General features: G+C 33.8%; 1 protein-coding gene across 1 annotated transcript; it reads right to left on the bottom strand.

Moving 5' to 3' along the window:
* On the bottom strand, window positions 1-24,833 carry LOC141286729 (leucine zipper putative tumor suppressor 3-like). The gene is made up of 6 exons (XM_073818830.1): window positions 24,664-24,833; window positions 20,578-21,089; window positions 16,566-17,108; window positions 12,356-12,676; window positions 9,564-9,794; window positions 1-3,200 (listed from the first exon to the last, which is right to left on the bottom strand). Exons 2-6 carry the CDS (start codon window positions 21,010-21,012, stop codon window positions 2,556-2,558), a joined length of 2,175 nt encoding a protein of 724 aa, XP_073674931.1. The 5' UTR covers window positions 21,013-21,089; window positions 24,664-24,833; the 3' UTR covers window positions 1-2,555.
* Window positions 24,834-25,519: the final 686 nt, after the last annotated feature.

The following is a 25,519-nucleotide window of genomic DNA, read 5'->3' as shown; positions in this document are numbered from 1 at the left end:
ATTTAATGTGTTTTTGATCGGATATGCTTTTACGCAAGTCATTACAGTAACATAAATACAAACAATAGTATAAAAACATAGCATTTGATCTCTAAATCAAGTACTTACATCATCAAATCAAATAATTACATCAGAACTACATCGAAAGGAACATGGTTTTGGAAACTGTTGATGCATGTCATGTTACAGGAAAAACAAAGCTAAAATATCGGCTTTATTCACAATAATCAGAACGATGAAATAACAATAATTTTTCATCTTTTTCAAAATATTCACACGTAATATGTTGGTATACTGGAAATAACGATTTCACATAAATAACCATCATATTCACAGCCTGCCTGTCTACCCACAACACACCGCGACGTCACATCAGAACATAGCAGCAACTCTCAGAGTCTCTCCAATGACCGCTAGAACTTTCCAGAAACATCAATATAGAATAAGGAAAGCAAGTTCGGTTCGGGTTTTAATTTCCGCCAAATTAAAAAACTCAGACAGAAACAGCTTCTCTTTTTTTCAAGTAATTGTACCTGCAGATAGGAGCCCTCTGTTTGTCGTCTAATGACCCCTGGTGTTCACATTTAGTCACTGCAGACCATCCCTGAAACATTAAAACATCACTGAACCAACACCAGATCCCTTCAGATACAAAACACACCCCTCTTTGATTCACTCCGCCGGTCAGAAGTAAGGAATAATTCAAATGTTTTAAAACAAGTCTCTTTTGCTCATCTAGGATGCATTTATTTGATCAAAAATACAGTAAAATGTGAAATATTATTAGAATTTACAGTAGCTTGTTTTCTATGTCAATATCTGTTCAAATGTAATTTATTTCTGTGATCAAAGCTGATTTTTCAATGTCACATGATCCTTCAGAAATCATTCTAATATGCTGATTTGCTGCTTAAGAAAAAAATTGTAATTATTCAAAATTAAAAATAAATTTCTAAATGGTTGTGCTGGCCAATATTTTTGTGGGAACTGTCTTACAATTGATTTTTCATGGTTCACAGATGAATAGAATGTTCAAAAGAACAGCATTTAATTAAAATAGAAATCTTTTCTTACATTATAAATGCACTTTTGAGCAATTTAATGCATCCTTGATGAATAAAATATATTTAGATCAAATAAAGTTATGTTAAATTGTAATAATATTTCAGAATTTCTACTGTATTTACTGTTTTTATTAAATAAATGCAGCCTAACTGACTTAAAAGTACCAGTAAAAACAGACAATATAATATAACTAAAATTACAATTTTTTTTTCCAAAAGCTAATAAAAAATGATAGACCAAAATAACCTAATACAAATGACAAAAACACTACAAATTTATTTTATGCATCTGTTTCCTTCAGAATTCTGTGAAAATAATGCAATAGAAATATGTGTTGCCTTTGTAAAAAATAAATAAATTAACATTTTTATTTAGCAAGGGCGCATTAAATTGGTCCAAAGTGACAGTAAAGACATTTATAATGTTACAAAATATTTCTGTGTCACTTAAATGCTGTTCCTTTGAACTTTCTGTTAATCTGTGAATGTTTGTTGAGCAGCAAATCAGTATATTAGAATGATTTCTGAAGCATCATGTGACTGAAGACTGTAGTAATGATGCTGAAAATTCAGCTTTGATCACAAAAAATAAATTACATTTAAAAAAATAAATGCATAGAACATGTCTATTTAAAATTCTAAAAATATTTAATCTTTTTTGAAAAGATTGTATTTTTGATCAAAGAAATGCAGCCTTGGTGAGCTGAAGAGACTTCTTTTAAAAACATAAATTAAAAATTGTGAATTATTATAATTTAAAATATCTGTTCTATATGTGAATATCTGTTAAAATGTAATGTAATTTATTTCTGTGATCAAAGCTGTATTTTCAGCATCATTACTGCAGTCTTCAGTGTCACATGATGCTTCAAAAATCCTTCTAATATGCTGATTTGCTGCTCAAGAAACATTTCTTATTATTATCAATGTTAAAAACAGTTCATATTTGTGTAAAAACCACAAAGGACATTCAACTGATCAAAAGTGTCAGTAAAGACATTTGCAATGTTACAAAAGATTTCTATTTCAAATAAACGCTGTCATTTTGAACTTTCTATTCATCTGTAAATCGTAAAAAATAAAATGTAACTGTTTTTAACAATGATAATTAGTAATGTTTTTTGAGGAGCAAATCAGCATATATGAATGATTTCTGAAGCATCACGTGACACTGAAGACTGCAGTAATGATGCTGAAAATTAAGGTTTGATCACAAAAATAAATTACATTTTAACATAGATTCACGTAGAAGACATTTTTTTTTAAATTCTAAAAATATTTCAGATTTTTACAGCATAATAAAACGATTCCAAACTTTTGACCATCACCATACGGCCAACACAGACCAAGGAAGGTTTAAAAGCGGCAGAAATGTGCACCGCTTTTGATTCCTAACTGCATTTTCTTTCATCTGTTGCAGTGTCGCAGGCTCAGCCCTCTTCGGTGCATTTGCCTCTTCATCAGAACAGTCTCCTGTCGATTGTCTCACGTCTAAATCTCCGTGGACTCGATCCGCTCTAAGCGAGAAGGTCCCGGCCACGGAGGCGCCAGCTGATGCAGGCCGGGCGGTTTGGGATCGTCCGGGGGGGACAGAGTGACTGTCACAGGGACGGGGATGGAGAGGCTGATGGGCGGCGGCGATCCGGGCGTCGTGACCCGTTTGGCTCCCAGCTGGCCGACCCGCTCCTCCAGCGCCTGGTTCCTCTGCAGCGTCTCCACGTAGCTGAGCTGCAGCTGCGCCTGGTATTTCAGCACACGCTCTTTCTCGTCCTGCCAGGTGTGGCGCTCCTGAGCGAAGGTGAGCGCCTGCCGTTCTCTCTGCTGCCGCTCCAGGTGCAGCTCGCCCTGCAGTCGCTCCAGCTGCCGCCGCAGCTCTCCGGCCTCCTGCCGCTGCGCTTTGGCCTCGTCGCTCTGCAGGCTGAGGAAGCTGTCCACGGTGGCGCTGAGCGGCGTGAGGGCGCTCAGGGGTTCGGGCGTCCGGGGCGAGTGCAGACCGGCCCACGGTAGGCTGCTGCTGCCGCTGATGCCGCTCAGACACACGGTGTGATCGTTCCTGCAGCTCAGCTCGCTCAGAGCCCGCTTGAGACCCAGAACCTCGGCCTCGAACACCACCAGCTTGTCACGCAACATCGACACCTGCAGAAACAAACCAGTGCTGAAATAATTGTTTCTTGAGCGGCAAATCAGCATATTAGAATGATTTCTGAAATATCATGTGATACTTTTCTGATTATCAGTGTTAAAAACCGTTGTGCTGCCTAATGTTTTTTTTTTTAAACAAAATGTTTTACACAAAGAAATTCATGCTTTTATTAATCGAGGATGCATTTTATCAATCAAAAGTGACAGTAAAGGCATTTTATAATGTTCTAAAAGATTTCTGTTTCAAACAAATGCTGTTCTTTTGAACTTTCTATTCACCTATGAATTCTGAAAAATAAAATGCATCACAGTTTTCACAAAAATATTGTGCAGCACAACTGTTTTCAACATTGTTAATAATCAGACACATGTTTCTTGAGCAAATCAGCATATTAGAATGATTTCTGAAATATCATGTGATACTTTTCTGATTATCAGTGTTAAAAACCGTTGTGCTGCCTAATGTTTTTTTTTTTAAACAAAATGTTTTACACAAAGAAATTCATGCTTTTATTAATCGAGGATGCATTATATCAATCAAAAGTGACAGTAAAGGCATTTTATAATGTTCTAAAAGATTTCTGTTTCAAACAAATGCTGTTCTTTTGAACTTTCTATTCATCTATGAATCCTGAAAAATAAAACGCATCACGGTTTTCACAAAAATATTGTGCAGCACAAATGTTTTCAACATTGTTAATAATCAGACACATGTTTCTTGAGCAAATCAGCATATTAGAATGATTTCTGAAATATCATGTGATACTTTTCTGATTGTGAGTGTTAAAAACCGTTGTGCTGCCTAATGTTTTTTTTTTTTTAAACAAAATGTTTTCAACAAAGAAATTCATGCTTTTATTAATCGAGGATGCATTTTATCAATCAAAAGTGACAGTAAAGGCATTTTATAATGTTCTAAAAGATTTCTGTTTCAAACAAATGCTGTTCTTTTGAACTTTCTATTCACCTATGAATCCTGAAAAATAAAATGCATCACGGTTTTCACAAAAAAAAAACTGTTTTCAACATTGTTAATAATCAGACACACGTTTCTTGAGCAAATCAGCATATTAGAATGATTTCTGAAATATCATGTGATACTTTTCTGATTATCACAAGATTACACAAAGAAATTCATGCTTTTATTAATCGAGGATGCATTATATCAATCAAAAGAGACAGTAAAGGCATTTTATAATGTTCTAAAAGATTTCTGTTTCAAAAAAATGCTCTTCTTTTGAACTTTCTATTCACCTATGAATCCTGAAAAATAAAATGCATCACGGTTTTCACACAAAAAAAAATTGTTTTCAACATTGTTAATAATCAGACACACGTTTCTTGAGCAAATCAGCATATTAGAATGATTTCTGAAATATCATGTGATACTTTTCTGATTATCAGTGTTAAAAACCGTTGTGCTGCCTAATGTTTTTTTTTTTAAACAAAATGTTTTACACAAAGAAATTCATGCTTTTATTAATCGAGGATGCATTTTATCAATCAAAAGTGACAGTAAAGGCATTTTATAATGTTCTAAAAGATTTCTGTTTCAAACAAATGCTGTTCTTTTGAACTTTCTATTCATCTATGAATCCTGAAAAATAAAATGCATCACGGTTTTCACAAAAAAAAAACTGTTTTCAACATTGTTAATAATCAGACACATGTTTCTTGAGCAAATCAGCATATTAGAATGATTTCTGAAATATCATGTGATACTTTTCTGATTGTGAGTGTTAAAAACTGTTGTGCTGCCTAATGTTTTTTTTTTTTTAAACAAAATGTTTTCAACAAAGAAATTCATGCTTTTATTAATCGAGGATGCATTATATCGATCAAAAGTGACAGTAAAGGCATTTTATAATGTTCCAAAAGATTTCTGTTTCAAACAAATGCTGTTCTTTTGAACTTTCTATTCATCTATGAATCCTGAAAAATAAAACGCATCACGGTTTTCACAAAAATATTGTGCAGCACAAATGTTTTCAACATTGTTAATAATCAGACACATGTTTCTTGAGCAAATCAGCATATTAGAATGATTTCTGAAATATCATGTGATACTTTTCTGATTGTGAGTGTTAAAAACTGTTGTGCTGCCTAATGTTTTTTTTTTTTTAAACAAAATGTTTTCAACAAAGAAATTCATGCTTTTATTAATCGAGGATGCATTATATCGATCAAAAGTGACAGTAAAGGCATTTTATAATGTTCCAAAAGATTTCTGTTTCAAACAAATGCTGTTCTTTTGAACTTTCTATTCATCTATGAATCCTGAAAAATAAAACGCATCACGGTTTTCACAAAAATATTGTGCAGCACAAATGTTTTCAACATTGTTAATAATCAGACACATGTTTCTTGAGCAAATCAGCATATTAGAATGATTTCTGAAATATCATGTGATACTTTTCTGATTGTGAGTGTTAAAAACTGTTGTGCTGCCTAATGTTTTTTTTTTTTTAAACAAAATGTTTTCAACAAAGAAATTCATGCTTTTATTAATCGAGGACGCATTATATCGATCAAAAGTGACAGTAAAGGCATTTTATAATGTTCTAAAAGATTTCTGTTTCAAACAAATGCTGTTCTTTTGAACTTTCTATTCATCTATGAATCCTGAAAAATAAAATGCATCACGGTTTTCACAAAAAAAAAACTGTTTTCAGCATTGTTAATAATCAGACACATGTTTCTTGAGCAAATCAGCATATTAGAATGATTTCTGAAATATCATGTGATACTTTTCTGATTATCACAAGATTACACAAAGAAATTCATGCTTTTATTAATCGAGGATGCATTTTATCAATCAAAAGAGACAGTAAAGACATTTTATAATGTTCTAAAAGATTTCTGTTTCAAACAAATGCTGTTCTTTTGAACTTTCTATTCACCTATGAATTCTGAAAAATAAAATGCATCACGGTTTTCACAAAAATATTGTGCAGCACAACTGTTTTCAACATTGTTACTAATCAGACACATGTTTCTTGAGCAAATCAGCATATTAGAATGATTTCTGAAATATCATGTGATACTTTTCTGATTATCAGTGTTAAAAACTGTTGTGCTGCCTAATGTTTTTTTTTTTAAACAAAATGTTTTACACAAAGAAATTCATGCTTTTATTAATCGAGGATGCATTTTATCAATCAAAAGTGACAGTAAAGGCATTTTATAATGTTCTAAAAGATTTCTGTTTCAAACAAATGCTGTTCTTTTGAACTTTCTATTCACCTATGAATCCTGAAAAATAAAATGCATCACGGTTTTCACAAAAAAAAAACTGTTTTCAACATTGTTAATAATCAGACACACGTTTCTTGAGCAAATCAGCATATTAGAATGATTTCTGAAATATCATGTGATACTTTTCTGATTATCACAAGATTACACAAAGAAATTCATGCTTTTATTAATCGAGGATGCATTATATCAATCAAAAGAGACAGTAAAGGCATTTTATAATGTTCTAAAAGATTTCTGTTTCAAAAAAATGCTCTTCTTTTGAACTTTCTATTCACCTATGAATCCTGAAAAATAAAATGCATCACGGTTTTCACACAAAAAAAAATTGTTTTCAACATTGTTAATAATCAGACACACGTTTCTTGAGCAAATCAGCATATTAGAATGATTTCTGAAATATCATGTGATACTTTTCTGATTATCAGTGTTAAAAACCGTTGTGCTGCCTAATGTTTTTTTTTTTAAACAAAATGTTTTACACAAAGAAATTCATGCTTTTATTAATCGAGGATGCATTTTATCAATCAAAAGTGACAGTAAAGGCATTTTATAATGTTCTAAAAGATTTCTGTTTCAAACAAATGCTGTTCTTTTGAACTTTCTATTCATCTATGAATCCTGAAAAATAAAATGCATCACGGTTTTCACAAAAAAAAAACTGTTTTCAACATTGTTAATAATCAGACACATGTTTCTTGAGCAAATCAGCATATTAGAATGATTTCTGAAATATCATGTGATACTTTTCTGATTGTGAGTGTTAAAAACTGTTGTGCTGCCTAATGTTTTTTTTTTTTTAAACAAAATGTTTTCAACAAAGAAATTCATGCTTTTATTAATCGAGGACGCATTATATCGATCAAAAGTGACAGTAAAGGCATTTTATAATGTTCTAAAAGATTTCTGTTTCAAACAAATGCTGTTCTTTTGAACTTTCTATTCATCTATGAATCCTGAAAAATAAAATGCATCACGGTTTTCACAAAAAAAAAACTGTTTTCAGCATTGTTAATAATCAGACACATGTTTCTTGAGCAAATCAGCATATTAGAATGATTTCTGAAATATCATGTGATACTTTTCTGATTATCACAAGATTACACAAAGAAATTCATGCTTTTATTAATCGAGGATGCATTTTATCAATCAAAAGAGACAGTAAAGACATTTTATAATGTTCTAAAAGATTTCTGTTTCAAACAAATGCTGTTCTTTTGAACTTTCTATTCACCTATGAATTCTGAAAAATAAAATGCATCACGGTTTTCACAAAAATATTGTGCAGCACAACTGTTTTCAACATTGTTACTAATCAGACACATGTTTCTTGAGCAAATCAGCATATTAGAATGATTTCTGAAATATCATGTGATACTTTTCTGATTATCAGTGTTAAAAACTGTTGTGCTGCCTAATGTTTTTTTTTTTAAACAAAATGTTTTACACAAAGAAATTCATGCTTTTATTAATCGAGGATGCATTTTATCAATCAAAAGTGACACTAAAGACATTTTATAATGTTCTAAAAGATTTTTGTTTCAAACAAATGCTTTTCTTTTGAACTTTCTATTCACCTATGAATCCTGAAAAATAAAATGCATCACGGTTTTCACAAAAAAAAACTGTTTTCAACATTGTTAATAATCAGACACATGTTTCTTGAGCAAATCAGCATATTAGAATGATTTCTGAAATATCATGTGATACTTTTCTGATTATCAGTGTTAAAAACCGTTGTGCTGCCTAATGTTTTTTTTTTAAACAATGTTTTACACAAAGAAATTCATGCTTTTATTAATCGAGGATGCATTATATCAATCAAAAGAGACAGTAAAGACATTTTATGTTCTAAAAGATTTCTGTTTCAAACAAATGCTTTTCTTTTGAACTTTCTATTCATCTATGAATTCTGAAAAATAAAACGCATCACGGTTTTCACAAAAAAAAACTGTTTTCAACATTGTTAATAATCAGACACATGTTTCTTGAGCAAATCAGCATATTAGAATGATTTCTGAAATATCATGTGATACTTTTCTGATTATCAGTGTTAAAAACCGTTGTGCTGCCTAATGTTTTTTTTAAACAAAATGTTTTACACAAAGAAATTCATGCTTTTATTAATCGAGGATGCATTATATCGATCAAAAGTGACAGTAAAGACATTTTATAATGTTCTAAAAGATTTCTGTTTCAAACAAATGCTCTTCTTTTGAACTTTCTATTCACCTATGAATTCTGAAAAATAAAATGCATCACAGTTTTCACAAAAATATTGTGCAGCACAACTGTTTTCAACATTGTTAATAATCAGCCACATGTTTCTTGAGCAGCAAATCAGCATATTAGAATGATTTCTGAAGAATCATGTGACACTGGAGACTGGAGTAAAGATTCTGAAAATTCAGCTTTGAGCACAGAAATAAATTATTTACATAGAACAGCTATTTTAAAATATAACATTTGTTTTCCTTTTTTTTTTTATACCTGAAGAGTTGACAGTTTTCCTTCTGCGGTCTACTGTACAGACGTCAGTTTACTTTTCTCTAAGCCTGAGGCTTTTGCTGTGAACAGGCTTTTACATTTGCCAAAAATAGAACTTTTTATATTAAAAACAAACAAGCAAGCCCTGCCCAGATTTAAAAAGTAATGCAAAAGTAACGTAACGCATTGCTTTCCATAAAAAGTATCTAAGCAACGTAATTAGTTGCTTTTTTTAGGGAGTAACTCAATATTGTAACGCATTACTTTTAAAAGTAACTTTCCCCAACACAGCTATGGATCATTCAGGTAACAACAGTATTAAGACTCAAGGGGGTGTAAACTTTTGAACGGGGTCAACTATTATTTTCTCTTGTGGACTATACATCTTCTATGTGAAATATCTTATTCAGATCAGTACTAAATAAACAATAACATGTATTTTGCATGATCCCTCTTATTTTGGTCAAATAATTAACATTTAGCAAATTCTGAAAGTAAAATAGAAGTGATTTTACCTTTAGAACCCAACTGTTGTGCTCTATATCAACCAAAATGCTCCATTAATAGACTTGCATTAAAATTAGACTTTGTGTGTGTTTGTGTTCCAGATGTGCGCACCTCTGTCAGCGTTCTCTTCAGTTCTCCTTCACATCTCTCCAGCTCGCGGCTCTTGTTGGTGTACGAGTCCTTCAGGCCGATTATGGTCTCCTCGCGCTCCTTCAGCTGGGCGTTGAGCTCCTTCAGCTGACCCCTGAGGGCCACCATCTCTCCGGCCCGCTGTGTCACTTCGTTCTGGCTCTCACGCAGCTGCTGCTTCAGCAGAGAGATCTCGCCCGCCTTCTGACACAGCTGATCAACACAAAGCAGAGAAAAGCTGGGTTTAGTCTAAAGCTGTCTGATTTTTAAAAATCCTCGATTTCATTTTGCCCGCGTCGAGTAACCGGCAAAATACCGGAAGTGGACAAAAATTGAGATGTTTTTGTAAAAAAAAAAAAAAATTTTTGCAAAAAATCTTAAATATTTTTTGAATTTAAAAAAGTTATTTTCTATGTGAATAACTGTTAAACTGTAATTTATTTCTGTGATCAAAGCTGTATTTTCAGCATCATTACTGCAGTCTTCAGTGTCACATGATCCTTCAGAAATCATTCTAATATACTGATTTGCTGCTAAAAAAAACATTTCTGATTACCGTTGTGCTGCCTAATGTTTTTTTTATGTTTTAAACAAAGAAATTCATACTTTTATTAATCGAGGACGCATTATATCGATCAAAAGTGACACTAAAGACATTTTATAATGTTCCAAAAGATTTCTGTTTCAAACAAATGCTGTTCTTTTGAACTTTCTATTCATCTATGAATCCTGAAAAATAAAATGCATCACGGTTTTCACAAAAATATTGTGCAGCACAACTGTTTTCAACATTGTTAATAATCAAATAATGTTTCTTGAGCAAATCAGCATATTAGAATGATTTCTGAACAATCATGTGGCTCTGAAGCCTGCAGTAATGATGCTGAAAATTCAGCTTTGATAACAGAAATAAATTACAATTTAACAGATATCCACATAGAAAACAACTTTTTTGATTTCTGAAAATATTTCAAAATATTACTGTTTTTTTATTTATTTAATCAAATAAATTCAGCCTCTGTTTATGTTAGTCTAAATCAGTTCATGAACTTAAATTGTTTACTTGAAATGCTCTCAAATTTCAGTCAATATAATGAATAATATACACTGCCACAATGTTGAAAAAATTAAGATGTTTTTGGAAAAAAGCTGCATTTATTTGATCAAAAATTGAGTAAAAATAGTAAATATTTTTAGAATTTAAAATAGCTGTTTTCTATGTGAGTATCTGTTAAAATGTAATTTATTTCTGTGATCAAAGCTGAATTTTCAGCATCATTACTGCAGTCTTCAGTGTCACATGATGCTTCAGAAATCATTCTAATATGCTGATTTGCTGCTCAACAAACATTTCTGATTATTATCAATGTTGAAGACCATTGTGCTGCATGTTTTTTTTTGTAAAACAATGTTTTCAACAAAGAAATTCACACTTTTATTTATCGAGGATGCATTATATCAATCAAAAGTGACAGTAAAGACATTTTATATTGTTCCAAAAGATTTCTGTTTCAAACAAATGCTGTTCTTTTGAACTTTCTATTCATCTAAGAATCCTGAAAAATAAAATGCATCACGGTTTTCACAAAAATATTGTGCAGCACAACTGTTTTCAACATTGTTAATAATCAGACATATTAGAATGATTTCTGAAGGATCATGTGACACTGAAGACTGCAGTAATGATACTGAAAATTCAGCTTTGATCACAGAAATAAATTACAATTTAAGAGATATTCACATAGAAAACAACTTTTTAAAATTCAAAAAATATTTCACAATATTAGTTTTTTTTTATCAATTAAATTCAGCTGTAACAACTATTTGTCATTCCAAACTTCACCAGAAATGTTTATATAAAATATATTTTTATCTGTAAAGCAGGGATTTAAATTTTTTTTTTCAGCCAAACCCCTTTGATCTAAAATATTTTCCTAAAGCCTCGTAAGATTTTAAGTTAATATTTAAATAATTGAATAACACACTTGCATCTTTTTTATTTTATCTTTTGTTTGTTAAGAGTTGGTGTCAGTGTTGCATTATGCTCAAAAATAAAGGTTCTTCATCGCCATCGGTGGTTTCATAAAGAAAATGTTTTCACCAGATTCAACTTAAAAACTTAAGTTTAGCAGCTAACTTAAGATTTTAAGTTAAATCAACTTAAGCCATTTAAATTTACAAGTTATATCAACTCATTTTTATTGTAATTTTTTAAAATGACTTGTAGTTTAAAGCTGATTTAACTTAAAAACTTAAGGCAGCTGCTGAAATTAGGTTTTTAAGTTGAATCTGGTGAAAACTTTTTACAGTGTACATTTTAGAAGATTTGGTTCTTTTATGAACTGATCATTGAAAGGTGTTTTGAGGAACCACAAATGTGACCCTGGACCACAAAAGTTAAGTCCTAAGTCACACAGGTATTTTGTAGCAATAGCCAAAAATCCATTGTATGGGTCAGAATTATCGATCTTATGCCAAAAATCATTAGGATATTAAGTAAAGATCATGTTCAAGACATTTCCTGCCCTAAATATATCAAAACGTAATTTTTGATTAGTGATATGCATTGCTAAGAAGTTCATTTGGACAACTTTAAAGGCAATTTTCTCAACATTTAGATTTTTTTGCACACTCAGATTGCAGATTTTCAAATATTGTTTTATCCTAACTTAAACCACACATCAATGGAAACCTTATTTATTCAAAGAATTGGCCAAAATTGACCCTGGTTCTTCTTTGGCATCACTTTGCTGATTTATTTGTGCTTGTCTCACCTCCCACTTGGTCTCCTCCAGGCGGGGCAGGATGTCCGCCTGCTCCTTGCGGTAATCCAGGCACTTCCTCTCCAGCTCCTCTCTCTGGGCGAGCAGGGTGCTGATCTCCTCCTGTAGTCGGCCCTTGTCCTGCTGCAGACGGGCGATGTGGGCCTGCAGGGCCTGCTGTGTGCGCTGGGCTCGGTGCGTGACCTGCTGCAGACGCCCGGCGTAGTTCTGCCTCAGCTCCTCCATCTCACGCTCCCAAACACGCTGCTTCTCCTCGAACACCTGCGCGATGGCCGCCTCGCTCTGGTCCAGGTTACGGCGCATGTGGATCACCTGAGGAACAATCACAGGTATTCATAATGCAAAGAATTCGCAAATATTCACACTTGTTTTCAGCCAAAATATCTAAAAATTCTTAAATCAAGAAGGATTTTTTAGACGAGTAAAAATTGTTTTGTTTTCTGAAAAAACAAGTCAAAATGAAGTGAGTTTTTGCTTGAAACAAGCACAATAATCTGCCAATGGGGTGAGAAAAATAAGATTGTTTTTTGTTCGAAATAAGATATTTTTTTTTCTTACCCTATTGGCAGATTATTTAGCTTGATCTAAGCAAAAACTCAGTTAACTTTGACTTATTTTTTCTTAAAAAACAAAACAATAATTTTTACTCGTCTAGAAAATTCTTCCTGATTTAAGAATTTTTATATATTTTGGCTGGAAACAAGACAAAAAATCAATGTAAGAAAAGCATTTTTCTTTTGCAGCAAAAGCATAATATTGTACTTTTTCACTGCAAAAAATGCTTTTCTTACTTAATTTTTGTCTTTTTCCAGCCAAAATATTTAAAAATTCTTAAATCAAGAAGGATTTTTTAGACGAATAAAAATTGTTTTGTTTTCTAAAAAAACAAGTCAAAATGAAGTGAGTTTTTGCTTAAAACAAGCACAATAATCTGCCAATAGGGTAAGAAAAAAAATATCTTATTTCGAACAGAAAACAAGATAATTTTTTTCACCCAAAGCAAAAACTCACTTAATTTTGACTTGTTTCTTCTGAAAACATAACAATAATTTTTACTCATCTAAAAAATTGATTTAAGAATTTTTAGATATTTTGGCTGGAAACAAGACAAAAAAATCGATGTAAGAAAAGCATTTTTTTTTTTGCAGCAAAAGCATAATATTGTACTTTTTCACTGCAAAAAATGTTTTTCTTACTTAGGTTTTTGTCTTGTTTCTAGCCAAAATATCAAAAAATTCTTAAATCAAGAAGGATTTTTTTAGACGAGTAAAAATTGTCAAAATGAAGTGAGTTTTTGCTTGAAACAAGCACAATAATCTGCCAATGGGGTGAGAAAAATAAGATTGTTTTCTGTTTGCAAAACACAAGTTTTCTATTTCTTACCCCATTGGCAGATTATTTAGCTTGTTCTAAGCAAAAACTCAGTTAACTTTGACTTATTTTTTCTTAAAAACAAAACAATAATTTTTACTCGTCTAGAAAATCCTTCTTGATTTAAGAATTTTTTGATATTTTGTCTGAAACAAGACAAAAAAATCATTTTTTGCACTGAAGGCATAATATTGTACTTTTTCACTGCAAAAAAATGCTTTTCTTACTTTGTTTTCTGAAAAAAACAAGTCAAAATTAAGTGAGTTTTTGCTTAGAACAAGCAAAATGATCTGCCAATCTTATTTCGAACGGAAAACAAGATAATTTTTCTCACCCCATTGTTTCAAGCAAAAACTCACTTAATTTTGACTTGTTTCTTCTGAAAACATAACAAGAATTTTTACTCGTCTAAAAAACCCTTCTTGATTTAAGAATTTTTAGATATTTTGGCTGGAAACAAGACAAAAAAAATCGATGTAAGAAAAGCATTTTTTTTTTGCAGCAAATGCATAATATTGTACTTTTTCACTGCAAAAAAATGCTTTTCTCATTTAGATTTTTGTCTTGTTTCCAGCCAAAATATATATAAATTCTTAAATCAAGAAGGATTTCTAGACAAGTCAAAACTATTGTCTTGTTTTCAGAAAAAAACTTGAAGTGAGTCAAAAGTAAGTGAGTTTTTGCTTAAAACAAGCAAAATAATCTGCCAATGGGGTAAGCTAAATTTATTGTTGATTTTTTTTCTTAGCCCATTGTTCCAAGCAAACTGAAAACAAGACAATAATTTTTACTCTTCTAAAAAATCCTTCTTCATTTAAGAATTTTTAGATATTTTAGTTGGAAACAAGACAAAAGTAAGAAAAGCATTTTTTTTTTTGCAGTGAAAGCATAATATTGTACTTTTTCACTGCAAAAAATGCTTTTCTTACTTAGATTTTTTTGACTTGTTTCCAGTCAAAATATCTATAAATTCTTAAATCAAGAAGGATTTTCTAGACAACTAAAAATTATTGTCTTGTTTTCAGAATAAACTAGTAAAAAAAAAGTGCATTTTTGCTTGAAACAAACAAAATAATCTGCCAATGGGGTAAGAAAAATTTATTGTTGATTTTTTTTCTTAGCCCATTGTTCCAAGCAAACTGAAAACAAGACAATAATTTTTACTCTTCTAAAAAATCCTCCTTCATTTAAGAATTTTTAGATATTTTAGTTGGAAACAAGACAAAAGTGAGAAAAGCATTTTTTTTGCAGTAAAAAGGTACAATATTATGCTTTCACTGCAAAAAAATGCTTTTCTTACTTTTTTTGGTCATGTTTCCAACTAAAATATCTAAAAATTCTTAAATCAAGAAGTATTTTCTAGACAACTAAAAATTATTGTCTCATTTTCAGAAAAACAAGTCAAAATTAAGGGTGTTTTTGCTTGAAACAAGCAAAATAATCTGCCAATGGGGTAAGCAAAATTGATTGTTGATTTTTTTTTCTTAGCTCATTGTTCCAAGCAAAACACACTTAATTTTGACTTGTTTTTTTTCTGAAAACAAGACAATAATTTTTACTCGTCTAAAAAATCCTTCTTGATTTAAGAATTTTTAGATATTTTAGTTGGAAACAAGACAAAAGTAAGAAAAGCATTTTTTTTGCAGTTAAAGCATAATATTGTACTTTTTCACTGCAAAAAATGCTTTTCTTACTTAGATGTTTTTGTCTTGCTTCCAGCCAAAATATCTATAAATTCTTAAATCAAGAAGGATTTTCTAGACAACTGAAAATTATTGTCTTGTTTTCAGAAAAAAATAGTCAAAAAAATGCATTTTTGCTTGAAACAAGCAAAATAATCTACCAATGGGGTAAGAAAAATTTATTGATTATTTTTCTTAGCCCATTGTTTCAAGCAAAAACTTGACATGTTTTTTTCTGAAAACAAGACAATTTTTACTTGTCTTAAAAAATCCTTCTTGATTTAAGAATTTTTAGATATTTTGTCTGGAAACAAGACAAAAAAGTAAGAAAAGCATTTTTTTGCAGTGAAAGCATAATATTGTACTTTTTCACTGCAAAAAATGCTTTTCTTACTTAAATTTTTTGTCTTGTTTCCAGCCAAAATATCTATAAATTCTTAAATCAAGAAGGATTTTCTAGACAACTAAAAATTATTGTCTTGTTTTCAGAATAAACTAGTAAAAAAAAGTGCATTTTTGCTTGAAACAAACAAAATAATCTGCCAATGGGGTAAGAAAAATTTATTGTTGATTTTTTTTTCTTAGCCCATTGTTCCAAGCAAACTGAAAACAAGACAATAATTTTTACTCTTCTAAAAAATCCTCCTTCATTTAAGAATTTTTAGATATTTTAGTTGGAAACAAGACAAAAGTGAGAAAAGCATTTTTTTGCAGTAAAAAGGTACAATATTATGCTTTCAATGCAAAAAAATGCTTTTCTTACTTTTTTGTCTTGTTTCCAGCCAAAATATCTAAAAATTCTTAAATCAAGAAGTATTTTCTAGACAACTAAAAATTATTGTCTTGTTTTCAGAATAAAAATAGTCAAAAAATGCATTTTTGCTTGAAACAAGCAAAATAATCTACCAATGGGGTAAGAAAAATGTATTGTTGATTTTTTTTCTTAGCCCATTGTTCCAAGCAAAACACACTTAATTTTGACTTGTTTTTTCTGAAATCAAGACAATAATTTTTACTCGTCTAAAAAAAATCCTTCTTCATTTAAGAATTTTTAGATATTTTGGCTGGAAACAAGACAAAAAATCTAAGTAAGTCATTTTATAAGTGCATTTCTATCTTAAAATTTGACCCCGGGATGTACTCCTCACCTCCTGCTCTTTCTCCCAGAGTCGGTCCTCCAGGTCTTGGATGATATCGTCGGTGGAGGGCGACGGCTGGACGGTGGTGCTCGTGTCCGTCAGATGATGACAAAGTCTCTGATACGATAAGCAGCTCTTCCCGGAGGAGGACTGTCCGCTGTCGGACACGCTCAGGCCGTTCTGATAGTTGGGTTTGTCCGCTTTGTCCATGGGCGCCGCTGTGCTGCTCAGTCTGTTGATGTGGCTGGTCGAGGCGCTGAGAGGACCGAGCGCTTGAGCGGGACCGTAGCCCATGCCGGGCCCCGCGTAGGTGGGCAGGCTGGTCAGAGAGTTCCTCCCGGAGTCGGACATGCCCCCCTGGCCGTCGTTTCCCCCCGAAGGGTCCCGATCGGGACTGTCCTGCTCACAGAGGGACTGTGGGGCGTCCGATCCTCCGCCGCTTCCAGCAGATCGTCCTCCGCTTCCAGACTGACCCACCAGGTTCTGCATGGAGTGAAAACTTTTGGGGACGACGGGTTTGAAGGCGGACGGCCGGACCAGAGCAGAATTATTCTGAACGAGGAGAACAAAGCAGGTTTTACTTTTTTTTTTTTTTTTTTTATAGTTTACACCCTTTCAGAATCTGCAAAATGTTAATTATTTGACCAAAAATATAAGAGGGATTATAGAAAATGCATGTTATTGTTTGTTTAGTACTGACCTATATGTTCACATATAGTCCACAAGAGAAAATAATAGTTTACATTTTTATGTTTAGTGATAGTTGTTCATGAGTCCCTTGTTTGTCCTGAACAGTTAAACCACCTGCTGTTCTTCAGAAAAATCCTTCAGGTTCCATAAATTCTTTGGTTTTCCAATTTTTGTGCATTTTTGTGTATTTGAACCCTTTCCAACATGACTGTATGATTCTGAGATCCATCTTTTCACACTGAGGACAACTAAGGGACTCATATGCAACTATTACAGAAGGTTTAAACGCTCTCTGATGCGCTTTTTTAGGGGGTGCCTTTAGCTCCATTCTGTTTAAAAAGTTTTCACCCCCCAGCTCTTAATGCTTGGTTTTTCCTTCTGGAGCATCAGTAAGCGTTTGAACCTTCTGTAATAGTTGCATGTGAGTCCCATAGTTGTTCTTAGTGTGAAAAGATGGATCTCAAAATCATACAGTCATTGTTGGAAAGGGTTCAACTTTACACTATCAACAAAGTCCATTAAAGGATTAGTTCACTTCCAGAACAAAACTTTACAGATAATGTACTAACCCCCTTGTCATCCAAGATGTTCAAGTCTTTCTTTCTTCAGTCGATAAGAAATTATGTTTGCGGAAAACATTCCAGGATTTCTCTCCAGATAATGGACTTTGCGAGTTTGAATTTCTAAAATGCAGCTTCAAAGGACTCTAAAAAATCCCAGCCGAGGAAGAAGGGTCTTATCTAGCGAAACTATTGGTTATTTTCTTAAAATAATGACAATTTATATACTTTTTAACCTCAAATGCTGGTCTTGTCTAGCTCTGTGGTTTAAGACAGTTAGGGTATGTCAAAAAATCCCATATCATTTTCCTCCTCCAACTTCAAAATCATCTGACATCACTGCAAAAGTGTTTACAAAGTGAATGTGCAAAGAAGATTAAACGCCCTTTACAAAAAAAGGTAAAACAGCGATGTAGGACGATGTTGAAGTTGGAGGAGAAAATGAGACGGGAGTTTCTCGACATACCCTAACTATCTTGAACCAGAATACACAGAGTACATTCAGAGCTAGACGAGACAAGCATTTGAGGTTAAAAAGTATATAAATCGTAATTTTATTTTGAATATAACCAATTGTTTCGCTAGGTAAGACCCTTATTCCTCGGCTGGGATCATTTAGAGTCCTTTGAAGCTACATATTGGAAGTTCAAACTCACGAGCACCATAGATGTCCACTATATTGAGAGAAATCCTGAAATGTTTTCCCTCAAAAAACAATTTCGTCCTACATCGCTGTTTTACCTATTTTTGGAAAGGGCGTTTGACCTTTGCACGTTCACTTTGTAAACACTGGGTCTGTATTTTTGCAGCGATGTAGGACGATGTTGAAGTTGGAGCAGAAAATGAGATGGGAGTTTTTAGACATACCCTAACTGTCTTGAACCAGAATACACAGAGTACATGCAGAGCTAGACGAGACCAGCATCTGAGGTTAAAAACTATAAAAATTGTAATTTTATTGTTTCACTAGATAAGACCCTTATTCCTCGGCTGGGGTCGTTTAAAACCCTTTTAAAGCTGCATTTTGGAAGTTCAAACTCCAAGCACCATAGACGTCCACTATATTTGGAGAAATCCTGAAATGTTTTCCCTCAAAAAACAATTTCGTCCTACATCGCTGTTTTACCTATTTTTGGAAAGGGCGTTTGACCTTTGCACATTCACTTTGTAAACACTGGGTCTGTATTTTTGCAGCGATGTAGGACGATTTAAAAGTTGGAGGAGAAAATGAGATGGGAGTTTTTAGACATACCCTAACTGTCTTGAACCAGAATACACAGAGTACATGCAGAGCTAGACGAGACAAGCATTTGAGGTTAAAAACTATATAAATCGTAATTTTATTTTGAATATAACCAATCGTTTCGCTAGGTAAGACCCTTATTCCTCGGCTGGGGTCGTTTAAAACCCTTTTAAAGCTGCATTTTGGAAGTTCAAACTCCAAGCACCATAGACGTCCACTATATTTGGAGAAATCCTGAAATGTTTTCCCTCAAAAAACAATTTCGTCCTACATCGCTGTTTTACCTATTTTTGGAAAGGGCGTTTTACCTTTGCACATTCACTTTGTAAACACTGGGTCTGTATTTTTGCAGTGATGTAGAACGATTTAAAAGTTGGAGGAGAAAATGAGATGGGAGTTTTTAGACATACCCTAACTGTCTTGAACCGGAATATACAGAGTACATGCAGAGCTAGACGAGACCAGCATCTGAGGTTAAAAACTATAAAAATTGTAATTTAATTGCTTCACTAGATAAGACCCTTATTCCTCGGCTGGGGTCGTTTAAAACCCTTTTAAAGCTGCATTTTGGAAGTTCAAACTCGCGAGCACCATAGACGTCCACTATATTTGGAGAAATCCTGAAATGTTTTCCCTCAAAAAACAATTTCGTCCTACATCGCTGTTTTACCTTTTTTTGGAAAGGGCGTTTGACCTTCTTTGCACATTCACTTTGTAAACACTGGGTCTGTATTTTTGCAGTGATGTAGAACGATTTAAAAGTTGGAGGAGAAAATGAGATGGGAGTTTTTAGACATACCCTAACTATCTTGAGCCAGAATACACAGAGTACATGCAGAGCTAGACGAGACAAGCATTTGAGGTTAAAAAGTATATAAATTGTAATTTTATTTTGAATATAACCAATCGTTTCGCTAGGTAAGACCCTTATTCCTCGGCTGGGATCATTTAGAGTCCTTTGAAGCTGCATTTTGGAAGTTCAATCTCACGAGCACCATAGACGTCCACTATATTGAGAGAAATCCTGAAATGTTTTCCCTCAAAAAACAATTTTGTCCTACATCACTGTTTTACCTTTTTTTGGAAAGGGCGTTTGACCTTTGCACATTCACTTTGTAAACACTGGGTCTGTATTTTTGCAGCGATGTAGGACGATGTTGAAGTTGGAGGAGAAAATAAGATGGGAGTTTTTAGACATACCCTAACTGTCTTGAACCAGAATACACAGAGTACATGCAGAGCTAGACGAGACCAGCATCTGAGGTTAAAAACTATATAAATTGTAATTTTATTGTTTCACTAGATAAGACCCTTATTCCTCGGCTGGGGTCGTTTAAAACCTTTTAAAGCTGCATTTTGGAAGTTCAAACTCGCGAGCACCATAGAAGTCCACTATATTTGGAGAAATCCTGAATTTTTTTTCCCCAAGGTACATAATTTCTGTACGACTGAAGAAAGAAAGACATGAACATCTTGGATGACAAGGGGGTGAGTAGGAAGGATTAGGAAGGAACCACATCAGTCGTACCTGCTCTAGTTTCCCAGATACAGTGAGGATCTTGGGTGGCGTGCGACTGTCTCTTTTGCTGTTGTTCCCGTCTCTCCCCTTCACCGCACCATCGTGGTTCTTCTCAGCGCCGTGACCCACCACGTTACCGCAAGCGTCCAGAGTTCTGTGTGCGTCCCGACGGCCCGCGGGGTTCCCCTCCGGCCCGGCCCCGTTGATGGGACGAGATGCAGCGATGTTGATCTGGCCTCGGTCTGTGGTGGTGCTGCTCCCGCCCCGTTCGTCGCTGGAGCCCTCCGAGGTGGAGGGAGGCGCGTGGAGGCGCTCGGCGCTGCAGCTGCGGTCGGAGGGGCCGCGGCGGGACAGGGGAGGGCCACGAGGGAGGGTGGTGCGCGTGCCCACGCTCTTCATGGCAAACTCCTGCTCACCGGCCACCCCGCTGCCTACACTGCCCATGCTGGGGAACCAGAGCGTCACTCAACGCCGCAACCCTCCGCATGGGCCATCGCAGCGGCCGGACCTCCAGACAGACACTGCGGTCAGAACAGAGGTTAGAGATTTAGTCATATTATTCAGAAACATAGATTTACAACCTTGTTTCAAATATATGATGTTATTTTGAACTTATTCATTGATGTATGGTTTGTTAGGATAGGACAACATTTATCTAAAAAGTACATATGTGACCCTGGACCACAAAACTTAAGTCTTAAGTAGCACAGGTATATTTGTAGCAATAGCCAAAAATGCATTGGACATTTTATGCCAAAAATCATTAGGATATTAAGTAAAGATCATGTTCCATGAAGATATTTTGTAAATTTTCTACCATAAATATATAAAAACTTGATTTTTGATTAGTAATATGCATTGCTAAAAACTTAATTTGGATAACTTTTAAGGCGATTTTCTCAATATTTAGATTTTTTTGCACCCTCAGATTCCAGGTTTTCAAATAGTTGCATCTCAGCCAAACATTGTCCTATTTTAACAAACAATATATCAATGGAAAGCTTATTTACACTTATGACTGGTTTTGTGGTCCAGGGTCACATATTTCAAAAACACAGTAACAAAAAGTTTTTACATTTCTTTTTAATAATTATTTATTTTATTTTATTTTTTGTTTAATTCAATACACAATAAAAGTGAATCTGGTTGAATATAATTTTACATTTTAAGAAAATTAATAAATGAAACCTTATTGTAAAGTGTTACCATATTTTTCTTATTTGATCTCCACTGATTTCTTCTACAAAAAAACAAAACAGAACAGAATTTTTGCTGTTTATTTGCCTTTATGTTTAACCCCAGAAGCCCAGACCAGTTACAAAATGTTGTAACATTTGTTGTTTTATGTTTTCATTGCAATCAGTCAATTTAATTAAAAACAATTCTAAAAAGTACTTATTTTTAAAAAACACAATATCAAAAAGTTACTTTTTTAATAATTATTTGGTTATTGTTAATGTAATTACCTTTTTTGTTTAATTCAAGAAATCAAGTGAATCTGGTTAAAAATAAGGTAAAGTATACATTTTAATAATAAAAATAGTATAATTGATAAAATGTAAAATTCTATTTTGGTCCGTGGTCAAAGTTTTTGAATCACTTTTGGCCCTTCGCATTAAAAACTAATATTTTTACTCAAAAATAAAGAATCTGGTGTTTTTACTTTCTACCAAAAGCCAGTCATAAGGGTCTATTTATTACATCATCTGAATAAATAATCTTTCCATTGATGTATGGTTTGTTAGGATAGGACAATATTTATCCAAGATACAACTATTTGAAAATCTGGAATCTGAGGGTGCAAAAAAATCGAAATATTGGGAAAATTGCCTTTAAAGTTGTTCAAGTTCTTGGTAATGCATATTACAAATCAAAAATGACATTTTAATATATTTACGGTTGGAAATTTACAATATATCTTTATTGAACATGGTCTTTACTTAATATCCTAATGATTTTTGCCATAAAAGAAAAATGTATAATTTTGACCCATACAACATATTTTTGGCTAATGCTTATGAATGTTTTTTGTGCTCCAGGGTCACAAATCATCAATAAAATGCTGATTTTCAATATTATTAAAGTTGTTAATACAGTTAATACAGAAATCTTTTCTAATATTCTAATATTAAAAATTATATTAGCTGTTTTCTATGTGAATATCTGTTCAAATGTAATTTATTTCTGTGATGCGCAGCTGGATTTTCAGCATCATTACTGCAGTCTTCAGTGTCACATGATCCTTCAGAAATCATTCTAATATACTGATTTGCTGCTCAAGAAACATTTCTGATTATTATCAATGTTAAAAACAGTTAAAAATATTTAGTTAGTACTATTTAAAAAGAAAAAAAGAACAACATACAATACTTTTATTCATCAAGGATGCATTAAATTGTTAAAAAGTGACATTAAAGACATTTACAATGTTACAAAATATTTCTATTTCAAATAAATGCTGTTCTTTTGAACTGTCTATTCCTCTGCGAATCCTGAAAAATAAAATGTATGATGATTTCCACAAAAATATTGGTCTTGAGCAGCAAATCAGCATTTTAGAATGATTTCTGAAAGATCATGTGACACTGAAGACTGGAGTAATGATGCTGACAATTCAGCTTTGATCACAAAAATAAATTATATATCAACATATACTCACATAGAAAACAGCTATATTACATTGTAATAATATTTACCATTTTTACAGTATTTTTGATCAAATAAGTGCATCTTTGGTTTGGTGAGCAGAATCAACCTCAAACTTTTAAGTGGTAGTGTACAAATTTCACATAGTCTAATAGTAGCCTAATAGGAACAATTTGTGACCATGGACCACAATCATAAGGGTACATTTTTTTTTTAATTGAGTTTTATACATCTTAAATTTGATAAACAAGCTTTCCATTGGTGTATGGTTTGTTTAGGATAGGACAATATTTGGCTCATGGCTGAGATACAACTATTTGAAAATCAAAAAAATCTAAATACTGGGAAAATCACCTTTTAAAGTTGTCCAAATGAACTTCTTAGCAATGCATATTACTAATCAAAAAATAGGTTTTGATATATTTACAGTAGAAAATGTACAAAATATCTTCATGAAACAAGATCTTAACATCCTAAAAGAAAAAATGATAATTTTGACCCATACAGTGTGCTTCGGGGTCACATTTGATTATTAAAACGCTTTAACAGTAGCAAGAGAAATGCTCCAGTACATGTGTAAAATCCTCAGACAGGTTCAAGAGATATAAGACAACAACAAAACAATGGACACCTTCAGTGCATTACCAGTAGTGAATTGCGCATGATCCCCTACATAAACAAACACACTCACTACACCCAGACCTAACTGTGTGTTACAGCATCAGCCAGATTGATCCAGGCTCGTGTTTGACACCGGTAACGTGCATGAAAACACACCATGAAAGACAGAAGCTGTTAGATCTCACAATGAGCTGCAGCACCATGACCGGCCAACAGGGGGTTCACACTCCAGTGCTTTGCCATTACCTCATCTGTTCTCGCACTTAAATCTCACACTCACACACACACATACATTTGCATTGGCACCTCGGCTTGTTATGGGCCACGAGGTGAGTGTGTGTGGCTTTGTGTGTGAAGAGAGATCCGGTTCAACTTTTACGGGCTCCGTAAGGCCTTGACACAACAAGTTGCACAATCATGTGAAACCTCCGATTAGCAACTCTCAGTGCCCGCACAAAAGATTGCATCGCCTTTCATGTGCTGTTGTTATCTAACAGCTGAATTCTGAGAGCGCGAATCCCTTTGAGCATCAAAACACTGCATCTATTCTCCATTTTCTCTCCTCCACAGAAACAAAGACGCACCATGAAGATGGAAACCAGGAGATGGGTTGCTTTTGCCCTCCTTGCCACTATCAGTGCATTACATAATGCGTGCTCGCTGGCTTTATCTGCGAGGGAGAATGGAGGTCCGTTCAGTGGTTTACTTCCAGTCGAGTGAGTCTCTCTCTTTCTATCTCTCTATCTCTCTCTATTCTTCTATAATCAGTCGCTTTACACATCGACAGCGCTCCGCGTATGAAATCCACATGACTGCGATCGTACTCACTGTTTCAGCACCGCGGACAGCGACGCGCGTCACATCAGCCGCGTTCATTCACCGAGCCGGTCGCGTCGCGTCCATAAAACCGAGCGGTGTGTATCTTGACAGGAGCAGGTCTCTGGCGACGATGAGGAGGATGATGATGATAGTCAGCGGATGCGTGTATCAGCTGAGCCACACACCCACCTCCGCCCCGCCCCTCTGCCGCACGCCAGCAACGCCCCCCGAAACGCCGACGGCACCGCGCATGCGCGTAGTATATGTCACTAGTCAGTCAGGAGGACGCGTTTGTACTACGCGCATGCGTACTTCGTGATCCTCCTGAGGGAGATCCAAACGGATGTGGGATGTTTTATCAGTAAGAGCATTTGTTTTCCCTCAACTTGGGGTGTTTCACTACCCCAAGTTTTCGTAAATAGGTTTTTGCTTACAAAATAATTTCTTAATAATTAATTGACGTAGCTATTGTTCAAAACAGACATGTAACTAGACCTGGGACAAAGTAATCCATTACTGATTCCAAATTACACGTCAAAAATAGTAATCTTTAGGCTAATGTAATCCGTTACATTATACATTTTATGTAATATAATCAGATTACTTTTGACCACATCACATTGATTTAAACAGGAAAACATTGTACTATAATGAGTGAGAAAATATATTCCTTTCATTGTAATTGACCAGCGTTCTTTAGAACTTCCGCATAATGAGAAGCAGCTCGTAAACTTCCGTTGAAGCTCATTTTATATGTGCTATATATAGATGGACAGTCTTGAGACTCATGTACTGCCTTGTTCTCATCAGAAACTGATAAAAAATAATAGTAACATTGTAAATAATGATAGCGGCATGAACATTC

Source organism: Garra rufa, chromosome 15 (assembly GCF_049309525.1).
Source record: "Garra rufa chromosome 15, GarRuf1.0, whole genome shotgun sequence".
NCBI classification, from domain to species: domain Eukaryota; kingdom Metazoa; phylum Chordata; class Actinopteri; order Cypriniformes; family Cyprinidae; genus Garra; species Garra rufa.
The sequence above is the reverse complement of the archived record's forward strand: the minus strand, read 5'-3'. Positions and strand labels throughout refer to the sequence as shown.

Excerpts from the sequence above, each read along its gene's own strand:
- LOC141286729 (XM_073818830.1), bottom strand. The coding sequence starts at position 21,012 with ATGGGCAGTGTAGGCAGCGGGGTGGCCGGTGAGCAGGAGTTTGCCATG. Across the intron at positions 9,795-12,355 it reads TGGAGGAGACCAAGTGGGAG|CTGTGTCAGAAGGCGGGCGA; the intron begins GTGAGACAAGCA and ends TGTGTTGATCAG. Across the intron at positions 3,201-9,563 it reads TGAAGAGAACGCTGACAGAG|GTGTCGATGTTGCGTGACAA; the intron begins GTGCGCACATCT and ends TTGTTTCTGCAG.